Genomic DNA, 17530 nt, shown 5'->3' with positions numbered 1-17530 from the left:
AAAAAAAAAAAAAAAAAATTATTATAGAGATGAGGTCTTGTTAAGTTGCCCAGGCTGGTCTCGAACCTGTAAACTCAGGCAGTCCTCTCACCTCAGCCTCCCAGAGTGCTGGGATTATAGGCCTGAGTCACCGTGCCCAGCTGTGGATCTTTTAAATTAATAGACTTTTTTTTTTTTTTTTTTTTTTTTGAGTCAGAGTCACTCTGTTGCCCAGGCAGGAGTGCAGTAGCATGATCATGGCCTCCACAGCCTCAACCTGCTGGGTTCATGCGATCCTTCTGCCTCAGCCTTTTTGATTTATTGTAGAGATGAGGTCTTGTGAAGGTGCTCACGCTCGTCTCGAACCCCTGAGCTCAGGTAGTCCTCTTGTCTCAGCCTCCCAAAGTGGAGATGTGTGCCACTGTGCCTGGTGACTTTATTTCTTAGAGTCGATTTGGGCTTATAGAGTATCGGGCAGGTAGTACAGATCTGATTTCCCTTCCATACCCCTAGTTTCCCCTGTTACTGGCTTGCATTTGTGTGGTACATCTGTTACAGTTGATAAGCCAGTATTGATATGTGATTATTGATTAGAGCCCATCATTTATATTAGGGCTATAGTTCTTTGGGTTTCGTCAAGTGTGCAGTGTTGTGTGTCCACCGTTAAAGTGTCACACAGAATGGATTCACTGCCCTGCAGATATCCCTTGGCACCCCTGCCTCCCCCCAAGCTCTTGGCAGCCACCCATCTTTTTGCTGTCTCTATAGTTCTGCCTTTTCCGGAATGTCATAGTTCTTTGGGCTTGCTTCTTTTTACTTAGTGACGTGCATTCATGGTGCCTCCTGTCCTTCATGGCTTGAGGCTTACTTCCTTTCATCCTGAATGCTGTTTCCTCATCTGGCTGTACCATGGTTTGCCCACTCACCTGTTGAGGGCCATCTTGCGTGCTTCCAGTTTTCTGTCTGTAACTCCATCCATCACCACTTGGCACTCCCACACTTTGGAGAGCTGTTGTTCAGTACGGCTGCCAAGCGGGCTGTTCATGGAGTTCCAGGGCTAGGAAGGACACTGAGACTGCCTCTCCTGCCACCAGATGTGCTCGCTCTGCATCCCTGGGAAATGCCCTCCTCTCTTGCCCCCGTTCGTCAGGGACCCTGGGGTCTATGTTTCTCAGGTTTCTTTCATACTGCAGCCCTTTCTGAAGAGCAGAAACACCTGGGTCCACTGCCACCCCTACCTTTGGGGTTAGAACGTATCCTCAGAGTGGCTGGGGCAGGTGGCACAATCCAGAGACAGTAGAACTACCCAGACAGACACAGCAGTTCAGGGAACAGTGGGGATCTTGATGGTCCGGGACCCAAGGCCCCTAGGGCTAGCTCACCCTCCGCTCCTGTCTCTCTGGGGTGCAGTCGCACCAGCAGTACCCTCCGTCGCACACCACACCCCTGCCCAAGAAGGCCTACTCCAAGATGGACAGCAAGGGCTACGGCATGTACGAGGACTACGAGAACGAGCAGTACGGGGAGTATGAGGGAGATGAGGAGGAGGACATGGGCAAAGAGGACTATGACGACTTCACCAAAGAGCTGAACCAGTACCGGCGTGCCAAGGAGGGCAGCAGCCGTGGCCGAGGTGAGCCCCCCCAGCACCTTTTCCCCCGAGTGCTGGCGCGAACCCGGGCAGACCCAGACAGCTCAGCCTCAGACCCTCCAGTCCAGGAGAGGACAGGCAGCTGTGTAGGGCTAAGCTAAGTGTACGGAGGAGAACCAGAGCTGCACGTGCGACCTGGGGGCTGGAACCTCGTAAGGGCGGCTGGGCAAGGTTCAGGGTGGGCCGTGGGGAGGCGACGGGCTGCTGTGAGGCAGGGGAAGGCTCGCTTGCTGAAGGGTTTTTAGATTCACGGCCTGGTCAGCTGCGGGGGAGAGAAGGGACAGGCTCTGTCTCAGCTGGGCCGAGTGGCTCACCACTGGCTGCCCAGTCCTCAGCAGCGCCCCTCCCCCGCTCTCCCAGCCCCGTTGCCTGAACAGGTACAACTGCCACGCCTCTGAACCTTGAACCTGTGGCTCTTGGGAGCGTGGTGGGGTGGGCCAAGGGCCAGAAAGCAGCCCAGCCTGGCCGCTCGAACCCTCCTGCCAGAATGACGCCCCAGCCTGAGAGCAGCGTCTGGAATCTTCCAGCAGAGGTTCTTAGGCTGTGGTCCTTGCCTAAGGTCCAACCTGTTCTTTGAGTAGCTGTTCACTTGTTTGTTCTTCGGGCCATCTTTGCAGGGCAGCCCTATGCTTCTAGGAGATCATAGACCAGTGTAGTCCTGGAGATAAGATATACGCTGCTGTGTCATTGTGCATTTTCTAGGAGCCACATTAAAAAGTGAATATGCGGGGTACAGTGATACACACCTGTAATCCCAGCACTTTGGGAGGCCAGGGCGAGAGGATTGCCTGAGCCTAGGGGTTCGAAACCAGCCTAGACAACTTGGCGAGACTTCGTCTCTACAGTAAATCGAAAAATTAACTGGGCGTGGTAGCGTGTGCTTATAGTTCCAGCTAGACCCTATCTCTGTTTTTAAAAGTGCAAGGAAGCTGGGTGTGGCGGCTCACACCTGTCCTCTCAGTACTTTTGGAGACTAAGGAGAGAGGATTGCTTGAGGGATGGGTTTTTTGTTTTTGTTTTTTTTTTGAGTTGGAGTCTCACTCTGTTGCCCAGACTGGAGTGCAGTGGCACACTCCCGGCCACCTCAGTCTCGACCTGCTGGGCTCCGGCGATCCTTCCACCTCAGACTTACAAGTAGCTGGAACTACAGGCACGCGTTACCACGCCCGGCTAGTTTTTGATTTATTGCAGAGATGAGGTCTTGCCAAGTTGCCAGGCTGGTCTCGAACCCGCGAGCTCAGGCAATCCACTCACCTCAGCCTCCCAAAGCACGGGATTACAGGCTGAGCCACTAAGCCTGGCTGAGGATAGGTATTTGATACCAGCCTGGGCAACATAGCAAGATCTCATCTCTACAAAAAGAATATAAGCTGGGGTGTGGTGGCTCAAGCCTATAATCCCAGCACTTTGGGAGGCAGAGGTGAGAGGATTGCCTGAGTCCAGGGTTTAAGATCAGCCTGGGCAACTTGGCGAGACCTTGTCTCTACAATAAATCAAAAGCTTAGCCAGGTGTGGTGACAAGTGCCTGTGGTTCCAGCTACTTGGAAGGCTAAGGCAGAAGGATCACCTGAGCCCAGCAAGTCAAGGCTGTGGTGGCCATGAGCGAGCCACTGCATGCCAGCCCGAGCGACAGAATGAGACTCTGAATCAAAAAAAAAAAAAAAAATTAGCAGGGTGTGGTGGTGTGCGTCTGTAGTCCCAGCTGCTCAGGAGGCTGAGGCAAGAAGATTGCTTGAGCCCAGAAATTAATAATCCATTTTATCAACTTAATACATTCAGTCCAGGCTCAGTGGCTCAGCCTGTAATCCCTGCACTTTGGGAGGCCGAGGCAAGTGGATTGCCTGAGCCTGCAGGTTTGAGACCAGCCCGGGCAACTTGGCGAGACCTCGACTCTATAATAAATCAAGAAAAATTAACTGGGCATGGTGGTGCATGCCTATAGTTCCAGCTACTTGGAAAGCTGAGTCAGAAGGATCACCTGAGCCCAGCAGGTCAAGGCTGCAGTGGCTGTGACCTGCACTCCATCCTGAGTGAGACTTCGACTCAAAAAAATAAAATAAAATAAAGTCTTTGAAGTCCAGCATGTCTTATACTTAGACCATCTCAGTTTGGGCCTGCCACGTTTCAGGTACTCCTTTGCCCACATGGATGGTGGCTGCTGTGTTGGACAGTGCACCTCTAAGCTGAGAAGTGCCTATGAGGCAGGGTAGTAACTACTGCTCAGCTGTATGTCCAGAGTGCCGAGGGACCCCCCCACCACATTGAGGGAACCAGGGAGACCTTTAGTCTGCCTGGAGAAACTGGGAAGACAGCCTGGGGGAGGAGGATGAATTGATGGACTCTTCTTTCTTGCCAGTGGGATCTGCTCCCACTGGAGGCTCATGTCTGGATCTCCATGCAGGCAGCCGAGGCCGTGGCCGAGGTTACAGGGGCCGTGGAAGCCGTGGAGGATCACGAGGCCGAGGCATGGGTAGGGGCGGCCGAGGCAGGGGCAGGGGTTCCGTGGGAGACCACCCGGAGGACGACGAGGACTTCTACGAGGAGGAGATGGACGTAAGGCTTTCTTTAGCCCTGGAGAGTGTGGGTGCAGTCACTGGGCACTCTGGGCCATGAGTGCCATTGGGGGCGTCCTGCAAGGCTGAGGTGGAAGCACATGTGGAATTCTGAAGGAAAGGAAGCCTCTGAGGGCAGGTGTATTTGCTTTTAAGTGTTCACTTACGTTTTTGAAATAAATGAAACCTTGGTGTTTAAAAGAGAAAAGGTATCACAGGATGGACTGTGAAAAAAATCTTGTCCCTAGAGATCAGTTTCCTGAAAGTTCCTCAGAAGCATGTCATGCCGGGCGTGGTGGCTCATGCCTGTAATCCCCGCATTTTGGGAGGCAGAGGCGAGAGAATTGCCTGAGCCTGCAGGTTCGAGACCAGCCTGGGCAACTTGTCGAGACCTCGACTCTAATAAATCAAGAAAAATTAACTTGGCGAAACCTCGTCTCTACAATAAATAAATAAAAAAATTAGCTGGGCATGGTGCAGCGTCCCTATAGCCCCAGTAACTTGGAAGGCTGAGGTGGAAGGCTTGTCTGAGCCCACAGGTCGAGGCTACGGTGGCCATGAGCGTGCTATTGCACTCCATCCTGGGTGACAGAGTGAGACTCCAACTCAAAAAAAAAAAAGACATCATGCCTTGAAGGTCAGGCACATAGTTATACAGGCCCAGCCCTGCCCACAGAGGAGAGCGCCTGGCTCCTGCCATTCTGTTCCTGCCTAGAGACCTTCCACGCCAGTCACAAAAGAGCTCCCTGTTTCCTTTTTAGAGCCGCGCTGCTGTCTGTTTAATACAGGGGCAGGTGCTGGCTTTGCCCAGCAGGTAGGAGTTTCCAGAGTGAAGGGAAAAGGTTAGGACACTCCTGTCACGGCTGTGGCCTGTGAAAAAGGGTCACCAGCCGGGCTTGGTGGCTCAGCCTGTAATCCCAGCGCTTTGGGAGGCTGAGGTGAGTGGATTGCCTGAGCCTGCGGGTTCGAGACCCGCCTGGGCAACTTGGCAAGACCTCATCTACAATAAATCAAAAATTAGCCGGGTGTGGTAGCGTGCATCTATAATTCCAGCTACCTTGGAATACTGAGGCGGAAGGTTCGCCGGAGCCCAGCAGGTTGAGGCTGCAGTGGCCGGGAGTGGCCACTGCACTCCAGTCTGGGCAACAGAGTGAGACTCCAACTAAAAAAAAAAAGGGGTCACCATCATGAGTCCCTTCAGTAGGGGGGGCAGAGTGTGTAGTTAGGGACAGTCACCGTTCCCTATGTGACACTTTCCTGCTCTCTCCACTGTGAATTCCAGTATGGAGAAAGTGAGGAGCCAATGGGAGACGACGATTATGACGAGTACTCCAAGGAGTTGAACCAGTACCGCCGGTCGAAGGATGGCCGGGGCCGAGGTGGGCAGTGGCCCTGGGGGGAGTATGCCAGGGGGCCTTCTGCCAGCTGCTGAAATTGGATCCAGGGAAGGGCCAGCAGACTGACTCCGTCTCTCCTCTACAGGGCTAAGTCGAGGCCGGGGCAGGGGTTCCCGTGGCCGAGGGAAAGGGATGGGCCGAGGCCGTGGGCGAGGCGGCAGCCGAGGCGGCATGAACAAGGGTGGAATGAACGATGATGAGGACTTCTTTGACGACGACATGGGCGTGAGTTGACTTCGTTCTGGTCTGGGTTTTTGGTCAGGGTCCGCTCTTAGTCTTTCTCTTTAACGAGTGGTTCTGTGAGGCTGATCCCAGTCCCTGGTCCCATCAGCTGTTCCTCACGGGGCTGGTCAGCCTTAATGGGCTGGTGAGATCTTCTGTATTTTTTATGTATTAATTTATTTTTATTTGGCATCTCACTCTGTCGCCCAGGCTGGAGAGTGCAGTGGCACACTCACGGCCACTGCAGCCTTGACCTGTTGGGTTCAGGCAATCCTTCCACCTCAGCCTTCTTTTTTTTTCTGAGTTGGAGTCTCACTCTGTTGCCCAGACTGGAGTGCAGTGGCATGCTTCTGGCAGGCTCCGGCAATCCTTCCGCCTCAGCCTTCCAGGTAGCCACAAATACAGGTGTGCGCTACCACGCCCGGCTAATTTTCGATTTATTGTAGAGATGAGGTCTCGCCAAGTTACCCAGGAGGGTCTCGATCCTGCAGGCATAGGCAATCCACTCACCTCGGACTCCCAAAGTGATGGGATTACAGGCTGAGCCATCAGTCCAGCCCCGCCTCAGCCTTCTAAGTAGCTTGAGTACAGGCACACACCACCATGCCCGGCTAATCTTTTGATTTATTGTAGAGAGGAAGTCTCGCCAAGTTGCCCAGGCTGGTCTCAAACCCACGGGCTCCCAAAGTACTGGGATTACAGGCTTGAGCCACCGCACCCAGCAGACCCTCTGTATTTAAGACCACGTCTTTAGGCCTATGACATGGTGGCTCCTCTTGTAATCTTAGCACTTTGGGAGGCCAAGGCAGGAGGATTGCTTGAAACCAGGAGTTCAAGACCAGCCTGGGCAACATAGCAAGACCCTATCTCTACAAAAAATAAGCCAGGCATGGTGGCATGTGCCTTTAAGTCCCAGCTACTTGGGAGGCTGAGGCAGAAGGATTGCCTGAGTCCAGGAGATCGAGTCTGTAGTGTGCCATGATCACACTAGCCTTGGTGACAGAGCAAGACTTGACTCAAAAAACTTAGTAGATAAAATCACATCTGTAGCTGCACCTGCAGCCACCTGTAACCTCCTCTGAGGTTCATGAGGTTTTCGGTGACCCACCCAGGTAACCCTGGAGGGTTTTGCAGGAAGGCCCATGCTGCCTCCTCTGGGCGGGGGGTATGTTTCTGCACAGGTGTGTAGAGCTTGAGGCTACAGTTGCCAACAGCTCCAAGTGCCAGAGCTGTTCCCTGAGCACCAGTGTTCCACCATGGGATGCCAACCTGCACACGACCTCGGTGCTGGACAAGCCTGCCAGCTGGTGCTCCTGCAATTGTGTGTGGAAGTGCTTACCCCTCCCCTGTGGCTCTTGCTCACACCAGCCCCGTCTCTACCCTTCCTTCCATTCCTCTGACCTCTACACTCTGTGTCCCTCCCTCGTAGGACGGTGGCAGCGGCAGCTATCGGAGGAGTGACCATGACAAGCCTCACCAGCAGTCGGACAAGAAAGGCAAAGTCATCTGCAAGTACTTCGTGGAAGGACGGTGCACCTGGGTAGGGGCCACTCACTTGCCAGGCACCGTAGTAGGGCAGCAGCCTCTGGGCACATGGCTTCTGGGCATGGTCTGGGGGCTTTGGTCAGAGTAGATGAGAGTGACTGTGTGGTGGCCCTTGCTCCTGTGAGATGAGGCTGGAAGACTCAGTTTCCTTCTCAGAGTGAGGAGGACCCACAGCAAGGTGACAGATGAGTATTTTTGATTTTAGGGTTTTTTTGGGGAGCCAGTTTTCAACCCCTTCGTATAGTTGCAGATGTATTTATAAAGTTGATACTAATGCAAAAGTGTGGTCTGTCATGGTTAAGTTACTGAACTTCATGGTTGAAGAGGAAATGATTCAAGTATCCAGATAGGGGCAACCCTTTTTCAGGTCCCCTCCTACTTGGGAGTTTTTTTTTTCTTTTTTCTTTTTTTTTTAAGTTGGAGTCTCACTCAGTTACCCAGACTGGAGTGCAGTGGCTGCTTCCGGCCACCGCAGCCTCGCCTGCTGGGCTCCAGCGATCCTTCCGCCTCAGCCTTCCGAGTAGCCGGAATTACAGGCATGCGCTACCACACCTGGCTGATTTTTTGATTTATTGTAGAAATGAGGTCTCGCCGCCCAGGTGGGTCTTGAACCCGTGGGCTCAGGCAATCCACTCACCTCAGCCTCCCAAGGCATAGGATTACAGGCTGAGCCACTGAGCCCGGCTTGTCTTCTTAATAAACTGCTTTCTCACCAAAAAAAAAAATAATAAAGTATCCAGATAGAAAAGGGGGTTAAAATCAGGTTAGCCTTGAACTTTATAGCAGAACTCAGTGCCAGAAGATGGACCAATGACCACAGAGTTCTGAAGGAAAAGAGTATCACTCAGTTCAGCCAGCCAGCTTTCTATTCAAATGTAAAGGCAGCAACCAGGTATCCAGAGATACGTGCTCAGGAAATACGGCCTCCAAACATCTGTCTTGGCAAGAAATAGGTATTTTGAGGCCAGGCATGGTGACTCATGTCTATAATCCCAGCACTTTGGGAGGCTGAGGTGAGAGGATTGCTTGAGCCCAGGGGTTCGAGACCAGCCTGGGCAACATGGTGAGACATCATCTCTACAATAAATAAAAAAATTAGCCAGGCTTAGTGCCTGTTTCTAGCTACTTGGAAGGCTGAGGCAGAAGGCTCACCTGAGCCCAGCAGGTCGAGGCTGCGGTGGCCATGAGCATGCCACTGCACTCCAGCCAGTCTGGGTGACAGAGTGAGACTCCAACTCAAAAAATAAAAAATAAAAATAAAAGAAACAGGTATTTCTAACAAATATGTTGTGTGTAAAATATTTCTTCTCATTTTAAAATGTTTATTAGTTACAATTCACGTTCTTACTAGAAACTTGAAATTAGCCGGGTGCAGAAGCTCATACCTGTAATCCCAGCACTTTGGGAGGCAGAGGCGAGGGGATTGCCTGAGCTCAGGGGTTCAAGACCAACCTGAAGCCAGGCTCGGTGATTCAGCCTGTAATCCCGTGCCTTTGGGAGGCTGAGGTGAGTGGATTGCCTGAGCCCGCGGGTTCGAGACCTGCCTGGGCAACTTGGTGAGGCCTCATCTCTACAATAAATAAAAAAATTAGCCGGGCGTGGTAGCGCATGTCTGTAGTTCCAGCTACTTGGAAGGCTGAGGCAGAAGGATCGCCGGAGCCCAGCAGGTTGAGGCTGCGGCCACTGCACTCTAGTCTGGTTGACAGAGTGAGACTCTAACTCAAATTAAAAAAAAAAAAAAAAAAGAAGGACCAGCCTGAGCAACATGGTGAGACCTTGTCTCTACAATTAATTAAAAAATCAGCCGGGAACGGTGTCACATGCCTGTGGTTACAGCTACTTGAAAGACTGAGACGGATCACCTGAGCCTAGCAGGTTGAGACTGCAGTGACCACGAGTGTGCCACTGCACTCCAGCCTGGGCGACAGAGTGAAATTCAAAAAAAAAAAATGAAACTTGAAATAAGTTTAAACAAAGACAAGCAAGTAGCTGAGTTGGAAAAACAGATCAGCTTTATCTTTGGCGTGCAGTGATGGTGTCTGACTCCAGAGAAGGACAGAGTGATGAGAAATGTGGTGTTTTGATTGTGTATTGACTGGAAGTAAGGGAAAACTGAACTCTAATGGCTTACTTGTCTCAGAACCAGGAATCTGGAAATAGGTGGGAAGTACAGTGGTCAGCAGCCTTCTGGGGGACGCAGGTTCCTTCCTCCTCCTCTATTCTGCCATATTTAAACACGTGACTTTTGTCCTCATGGTTGCATGATGGCTGCCAAGACTCCTGGCATCACATTCAAGGGCCGGAAAGAAGAAAAATGGGTCAAAGGATTTTTTATTTAGGAAGCGTCTCCTGAGTATGTATGCTTCCATCTTACTAGCTGAATCTGCAAGGGAGGCTGGAAAATGGAGTATTTTTTTTTGTTTTTTTTTTTGAGTTGGAGTCTCATTCCTTCGCCCAGACTGGAGTGCAGCACCGCAGCCTCAACCTGCTGGGCTCCGGTGATCCTTCCGCCTCAGCCTTCCAAGTAGCTGGAATTACAGGCGCGTACTACCACGCCCGGCTGATTTTTGATTTATTGTAGAGATGCGGTCTCGCTGCCCAGGCGGGTCTCGAACCCGCAGGCTCAGGCAATACACTCACCTCAGCCTCCCAAAGGCGCGGGATTACAGGCTGAGCCACCGAACCCAGCTAATGGAGTATTTTTAACTAGCAATATTCTTCCCCAAACAAAACTGGGCTTTTGTTAGGAAGAAAGAAGTATGGGGGGGACTAGATACGGGATGAGTACCAGGCCTGGTTGCCACGTAGCAAACAGTAAGAAACAGTGAGTAGAGAAGAGCCGGGTGAGAAGAGGAAGGGGAGAGGAGAGGGGGAGAAGCTGCAAGATGCCACAGTGCTAGGAAGGGGAGGCATGGGCACGTGGGGGTAGGGAGAGGAAGGTGCACAGGCAGGTGTCGGGAGTAGGCACACTATGTCAGAAGCTTCCAAGGTAGGAAACAGCACCTGGGAGCCTCCTCTTCTGGACCTGCCATTCTTTCTCAAGAGAGACTTGTTTCTGTCCTCGGTCCCTCTGCGTATCAGCAGTGACAGGCGTGAGCAAGGGTTCACTGTGCCGCCACTTGACCTTGTCATTGCTTCTCTTCCAGGGAGACCACTGCAATTTTAGCCACGACATTGAACTCCCAAAGAAGCGAGAGCTATGCAAGTTTTACATCACTGGATTTTGTGCCCGGGCTGAGAACTGCCCCTACATGCACGATATCCTTTGGTGCCTACAGCTGGTCTGTGAGGATGTAGAACTGTTTCGCAGCGTTCACAGCTGATCTTTGTGCTTGCTCTCTGTGCCGAGAGCTTTCTGTGTATCTCACATCTGCCCCATCGGCACCCATTCTGCAGGTGACTAGACTGAGACACACTTGCCGTATGTTCTCTTCCATAGGTTCTCAAGACCATTTCCATCGCTTGTCATTCTGAGGTCTTTCCTACTCGGTTTGTCCCCTCACTCAAGTCACTTAATTTCTCCATTCCGTTGAGGAGCTGAGGATACAGCCCCAAAGTCGGTGTGGTAGACGGGAGATGCTCTGGAGCAAGTCTTGGGAACCAGGCTTTCTTTCTCCTCGGGTCTGTGGAAGCCTACTGTGCAGTCCTGAGCAAGCCACCGCACCTCTCTGGGCTTCAGTTTCCTCATCTCCAAAGCAAAGGGGGTCACGTTCTCCTGGGAGGGTTCTGGGAGGTGACGCATGTGCCTTAACACACTGAACGCGATTTCCCGTGTAAATTGTACCACACGACTGGAAACTGCATCAATGGTGATGACTGCATGTTCTCGCACGACCCCCTGACGGAAGAGACAAGGGAGCTCCTGGATAAGGTATGTCTGGGCAGGACCCAGGAGCATGCCCTCCATGGCGCCATGGCCCGCCTGTGTGGCTCTGTGCTTCCCATTTGCTTTGATCTGAAGCTGGCTGTTTGCAGGAAGAGTGGGGACCACTTGCTGTCTGCTGGGAGTTGAAGTCACACACATGCCTTCTCTCGGACTGGGACAGGCTGCTGCTGTTTTCACTGGGGCATGGCTATGTGAAAGGAACTTTGCGACTGGGCACAGTGGCTCAGCCTGTAATCCCAGCACTTTGGGAGGCCAAGGTGAGAGGATGGCGTGAGCCCAGGGGTTTGAGACCTGCCTGGCCAACTTGGTGAGACCTTGTCTCTGCAGTAAATCAAAAGATCAGCCAGGCGTGGTAGCACGCCTGTACTTCCAGCTACTTGGAAGGCTGAGGTGGAAGGATCGCCCGAGCCCAGCAGGTTGAGGCTATGGTGGCCATGAGTGTGCCACTGTACTTCAGCTTGGGCTACATGGAGACTCCAACTCAAAAAAAAAAAAAAAAAAGGGACATTGCCTGGTGTGTCTGAAACACGTTTTGTGATATCCTGGCTATCATTTAGAGAGAGTCATGACATAAGTGGGAGCGTCACATTTCTTTTGCAACTTTGAGGGTCTCTCATGCATTAGAGAAAGTCAAGGGAAATTGGAAGGTCCCCAGAGGGGGAGGCTTCTCTGGGTGGGTTGTCGGGTCTTCCTCACTAGCCAGGTGACACTCAGCTCACCTTGGTGTCTGTTATCCTCTCTGAGGAATAACTTAGGACTTCGGGAGCCTCAGGTACCTGTCATCGATTTCCTGATGCATCCAGGTTGCGAATGGGTCAGAGAACAGGTGTCCATTCAAACGAGGGCTTCCTGCCTTCTGGTTCCCAAAAGGTGTTTGGACATTGGTTATTTTTTTGAGAGTGGAAAGTATTGAGACCATCAGTACATCAACCAGCTTCAAGAGTCCTCCATCAGTGACTATCATATTAACCTGTGGCCAGGGCCACTTTAGAGGGAGCTGGGGGAAGACCTACAACAAGCAGAAGCTTCTCAGTACCACAAAGTGTGCATTTTTGCCAGTCCTTTTGGAGAGTCCATTACCTAGGGTCTTATGATTCATAAATACCTGGAGTCTGAGTTGTATCACAGTGTAAGTAGTGGCAGAAGTCAGGGTGGCCTCCTTTCTCATTGCAAGGGCTGACCCATATCTGACTGAGCACTGCCCCCTGCTGGAGACTCGGAGTTGACCCGCTAAGCCAGTGCTGTCCCATAGGAACACCAGAAAGCCACTTGGTTTATTTACAATTTTCCAGTAGCCACATTAAAAAAAAAGGAAACAAATTAATTTTAACAGTGTATCTTATTTAACTCAAAATGTCACTTTAGTGAGAAAGGATGAAAAAAATGGAAATATATTATCTTTTTGTACTTTTTTTTGTGTGTGTGTTGGAGTCTCACTCCATCGCCCAGACTGGAGTATAGTGGCATGCTCCCGGCCACCACAGCCTTGACCTGCTGGGCTCCGACAATCCTTCTGCCTCAGCCTTCTGAGTACCCGGAACTACAGGCATGTGCTACCACGCCCAGCTAATTTTTGATTTATTGTAGAGATGAGGTCTTACCAAGTTACCAGGGCGGGTTTCAAACCCACAGGCTCAGGCAGTCCACTCACCTCAGCCTTCCAAAGAGCTGGGATTACAGGCTGAGCCACCGAGCCCAGCCTCTTTTTGTACTTTTAATGGCTAGGAGTCTTTTTATTTTAAAAGAATTTTTGTTTTGATTTTTGTCTTGTTTTGAGTTGGAGTCTCACACTGTCACCCAGACTGGAGTGCAGTGGCGTGCTCCTGGCCACCACAGCCTCATGAATTGTGGTACTTGAGCCTCTTAAGATAAATGCCATATAGAGAAATGTTTTGTGAAAACAAAACCGGAGGTTTGCAAAGCTTCGAGCTTAGAGGCTTCTGATGGGGAATGTGCACACAGCTCCCTCCAGTGTCGATACATACCTTCTCAGTTGATCTGTAAGCAGCTCTTAACGTTTGCATTCCTTTTGTTTTTTACTGTCTTTAGAATCCAGTGCTGATTTCCTACTTAGATCCTATCTCTCTTTTTTTTCTTTTTCTTTTGAGTTGGAGTCTCAGATTCTCACTCTGTTGCCCAGGCTGAAGTACAGTGGCACTCTCACAGCCACCACAGCCTTGACCTGCTGGGCTCAGGTGATCCTTCTGCCTCAGCCTTCCAAACAGCTGGAACTACAGGCATGAGCCACCATGGCCAGCTAATATTTTTATTTATTGTAGAGGTGAGGTCTTGCCATGTTGCCCAGGCTGGTCTTGAACCTGTGAGTTCAGACAATCCTCTCATCTCCCAAAGTGCTGCGATTATAGGTGTAAGCCACCACACCCATCTACAGTCCTTCTCAATTTGGACCTGCCACATTCAAGTACTTATAGACTACATGTGGACGACAGCCACCACACGGATCAGGGTAACCCTAGATGCCCTAGTTAAAAACCCAGGTGGCACAGTTCAGCTTCTAGCCATGGACATTTTGAAAGTATAATATCATCCCCTATCTTAGATTAACAAGAGTGTCAAACGAGGAAAAGTCGTTACAGAGTCCAGGTGGATGGTCAGGAAGTAAGACGTATAGTAGCCCTCCTCTTGGAAGGGCCTGAATGAACCCTGATGAAAACATGGGGTACACCATGCCTTTGTACTGGGACGTGGGCAGCGTCTGTCATTCACAGAACTGAGCTCGTGGCCAGTAGGGGAAGGGCAGGCACGTGGCATGTGGCATGACCAGGTGGAGATGGGAGCGGTAGCCCAGAACCAGGGGTGGGTAGGACCTCAGAGGCTGGGGAGGGAGGCAGCGGCGGCGGGGGAGGCCTTCCAGAAGGAGCATGGGACAGGGCAGCAGATCCAACGAGGCAGAGCCAGGACTCTTCTCCCCTCCACGGCCGTTGTGATGTTGATGAGTTCTCTGGAGTTCAGGAAAGGCACAGGAGACACCTCAGTTTGTCTTCCTTCATTCGTTTACAGATGTGGTTGGCACCTAGTTTATGCCCAGCACGGGTTGGTGAGGAGGCAGTATGGGGTCCTCTGCAGATACTGAAGACACACAGGCATTGGGTCATGAAGAAAAGGTGCTAGAGCCAGAGGGTTTCTACTTGGGGCCTTGCTCGTGAGGAGGCGACACTGTGCTGGCACCTGGGTGTGCAGCAGTCAGGACTGAAGACGAGGGAGGTTCCAAGCAGCAGACACCCCACGGTCCCCCGCTGTGGCAGGGCCAAGATACTGGAAGGGGTCCTGGGGCCGTGAGGGCAGTGAGCAGCCTGGATCTGCCCTGGCCACAGTGCTGAGATGCAGAGGCTCTGGTCGCCCCCCAGTGGCTGGGTCCTGGTGGTGTCCCCCACACAGCAGAGGCAGATTCTGCCGCCCTGTGCCCCCTGCACTGCTAGTCCCCATGCAGACCCCACTGGAGTAGCAGGGCGCTGAGGGCCTGGCGGCTGCTGCCTCTCACTTCCTTCCCCCTCCGTGAAGCCACGTTCTTCTCAGGCCATGGGGTCCTTGGTCCAAAGACCCTGTAGCGAGGAGAGAGGAAGGCTGTGAATGGCCTGGCCCCCTGGAGTCCTGCCCTGCCACCCCTGGTATCCCTGGTTGGAGGAGCAGGTATCCTGACCTGTGTTAGGACCCACCACAAGGGATCTGTGTGAGGCTCCCCATGATGACCCCAAGCCAGGTTCTGTGCAGCTTGCTAGGGAACTCCTGGCCAGGATTGGCCACAATGAGAGGACCCTATGTAGGATCAGCTGAGGGACAGCTGCGTTGGGGGCAGTCCCGCCGAGGCCAGGCACACTTTCGGGGTTGTCTCCCGGCGAGGCCTCAGAAAGCACACTCCACACCTCCAGCTGTGACAGCACAGCACGAGCAGCTTGCTGGCTGCTAGGAGGCTCAGGCCGTGCCCAGGGTTTTCACGGGACCGGGTCGCCTAGGCAGCATCTGCCTGGCATGTGCTGAAATTACAGCCTCCCAGAAGGAAAGCAGGCTTTTGACATTCAGCATAAATTGCACTGAACCCTCTTACTGATCAGAGAATGCTGGGGATTCTCCCAAAATCCAGGTTTCCAGACACCAGCTGAGGGCCAGGCTTGCAGGAGAGCGACCAGGCCTATGGTGTTCCCTCTCCTGTGAAACTTAGTTGGTGAGAGGTTCCACTCCAGTCCAGACTGGAAGGCTTTAGTTACTTATGGGGTATCTGCCCTATTTTTTTTTGAATTGAAGTCTCACTCTGACCCAGGCTGGAGTGCAGTGGTATGCTCATGACCACTGCAGCCTCCACCTGCTGAATTCAGGCGATGTTTCCGCCTCAGCCTTCCAAGTACCTGGAACCACAGGTACTTGATTTTTCTTGATTTACTGTAGAGATGAGGTCTCACCAAGTTGCTCAGGCTGGTCTTGAACAACCCTAGTCTCAGGCAGTCCTCTCATCTCAGCCTCCCAAAGTGCTGGGATTACAGGCTTGCGTCACTGTGCCAGCTAGTATCTGCCCTTTATCAGGCTGGTGCTGGGCCCTGGGGCTACAGCAGGGAAGAAATAGTCCCACGCTGGTGGAGTCACAAGAGCCAGGATACACAAGGGACCTGTGGATGTATACTCCAACAGGGGACTCGTGGTGCCCAGTAGTGGACCTAGGAGAGCAAGCAGTCACTCTGAGTTGGCATGTAGAGACCTCAGCAGTTGGGTGACAAGCAGCCACACAGGCCTAGAAGGAAAAATAAAAGCCCAGGAGAAGCTTGGTCTGGGCTCTACAGGGAGGAGCTTGGCTGTCCATGAGCTGAGCTGTGAGTCTGGGTGCCAGAGTGGTGGGAGGAGTTAAAACTGCTGGAAGCTGCTCAGTCTTCCCTAGAGACACCCCTGCCCTGCACTCTGGCCCTGAGGAGTTTGGCTGTTATTGCAGGTGTAACGAGAGGCCCTTCAAAGCCAAACAGGCCAGTGGAGTATTATTTAGCTATAAAAATGGAATGATGTCCCTACTAGGTGCTGCTGCAGGGGGCCCTTGCTAAGTGAGAGCAACCAGTCCCATAAGGCCATGTAGTATGTGCTTTCACTCGTGTGAGATGTCCCAAAGAGACCGACTCACCTCCACCACACAGACCAGTGGCTGCCAGGGACTGGGGCAGGAGGTGTGGAACGCTTAGTAGGTTCAGGGACTCCTTTGTGGATGATGATGTCCTAGAACTAGGCAGAAGTGGTGGTTGCATAACATGGCAAGTGTGCTACCTGCCACTGAAGCGTTCAGTTGAAATGGTGATGGTGTGGCCGGGCTTGATGGCCCAGCCTGTGACCCCAGCACTTTTTTTTTTTTTGAGCTGGAGTCTCACTCTGTCGCCCAGACTGGAGTGCAGTGGCCGCTCCCAGCCACTGCAGCCTCAACCTGCACTGTAGCCACTGCAGCTGGGCTCTGGTGATACTTCTGCCTCAGCCTTCCGAGTACCTGGAACTGGAACTACAGGCACGCGCTACCACGCCTGGCTGATTTTTTTATTTATTGTAGAGATGAGGTCTCGCCAAGTTGCTCAGGCAGGTCTCGAACCCGCGGGCTCAGGCAATCCACTCACCTCAGCCTCCCAAAGCGCAGGATTACAGGCTGAGCCACCGAGCCCGGCTTATCCTTTTTTTTTTTTTCGAGTTGGAGTCTCATTCTGTCGCCCGGGCTAGAGTGCAGTGGCACGCTTAACAGCCATCGCAGCCTCAACCTGCTGGGGTCAGGTGACCTTTCGTCTCAGCCTTCTCAGTAGCTGGAACTACAGGCATGTGCCACCATGCCCAGCTAATTTTTTGATTTATAGAGGTGAGGTCTCACCAAGTTGCCCAGGCTGGTCTCGAACCCCTGGACTCAGGCAGCCCTCACTTCAGCCTCCCAAAATGCTGGGATTACAGCCATGAGCCTCACACCCATCTATATTATGTGTATTTTGCCACAGAACAGGAAGGACTGTCTCAGAAGTAGGGCAGAAGGGTGTCTGGTGGTGATTTTTGTTACAAAGAGGTGTTGCTGTCATTGGCCTTGAGGGCCTCAAGGTCCTGTGCTGTAGGTTTTGCTCACAAGTGTCAGCTCTCAACCCTGGAGAGGTCAGCTCCTGCCTGCAGCTTCAGACCATCGCTCTTTTGTTCTTCTGGCCTGCAGATGTTGGCTGATGACGCCGAGGCGGGTGCTGAGGACGAGAAGGAGGTGGAGGAGCTGAAGAAGCAGGGCATCAACCCGCTGCCCAAACCGCCCCCCGGTGTGGGCCTCCTGCCAACCCCCCCCCGCCCC

General features: G+C 52.4%; 1 protein-coding gene across 1 annotated transcript in view; it reads left to right on the top strand.

Annotated features, from left to right (window-relative positions):
* The window catches only part of ZC3H4 (zinc finger CCCH-type containing 4), a 43739-nt gene that overhangs the window by 20071 nt on the left and 6138 nt on the right, over positions 1-17530 (top strand). Inside the window, exons 4-11 of the mRNA XM_021708154.1 lie at positions 1390-1612; positions 4032-4183; positions 5465-5561; positions 5665-5804; positions 7231-7341; positions 10493-10604; positions 11108-11217; positions 17402-17525. Of these exons, the coding sequence (XP_021563829.1) occupies positions 1390-1612; positions 4032-4183; positions 5465-5561; positions 5665-5804; positions 7231-7341; positions 10493-10604; positions 11108-11217; positions 17402-17525 (1069 nt within the window). The remainder of the gene's footprint in view (positions 1-1389; positions 1613-4031; positions 4184-5464; positions 5562-5664; positions 5805-7230; positions 7342-10492; positions 10605-11107; positions 11218-17401; positions 17526-17530) is intronic.

The sequence above is a fragment of the Carlito syrichta genome, unplaced genomic scaffold (genome assembly GCF_000164805.1).
Source record: "Carlito syrichta isolate Samal-C Ts95f unplaced genomic scaffold, Tarsius_syrichta-2.0.1 Scaffold131442, whole genome shotgun sequence".
NCBI classification, from domain to species: Eukaryota; Metazoa; Chordata; class Mammalia; order Primates; family Tarsiidae; genus Carlito; species Carlito syrichta.
This window is presented reverse-complemented; position numbering and strand designations above follow the sequence as displayed.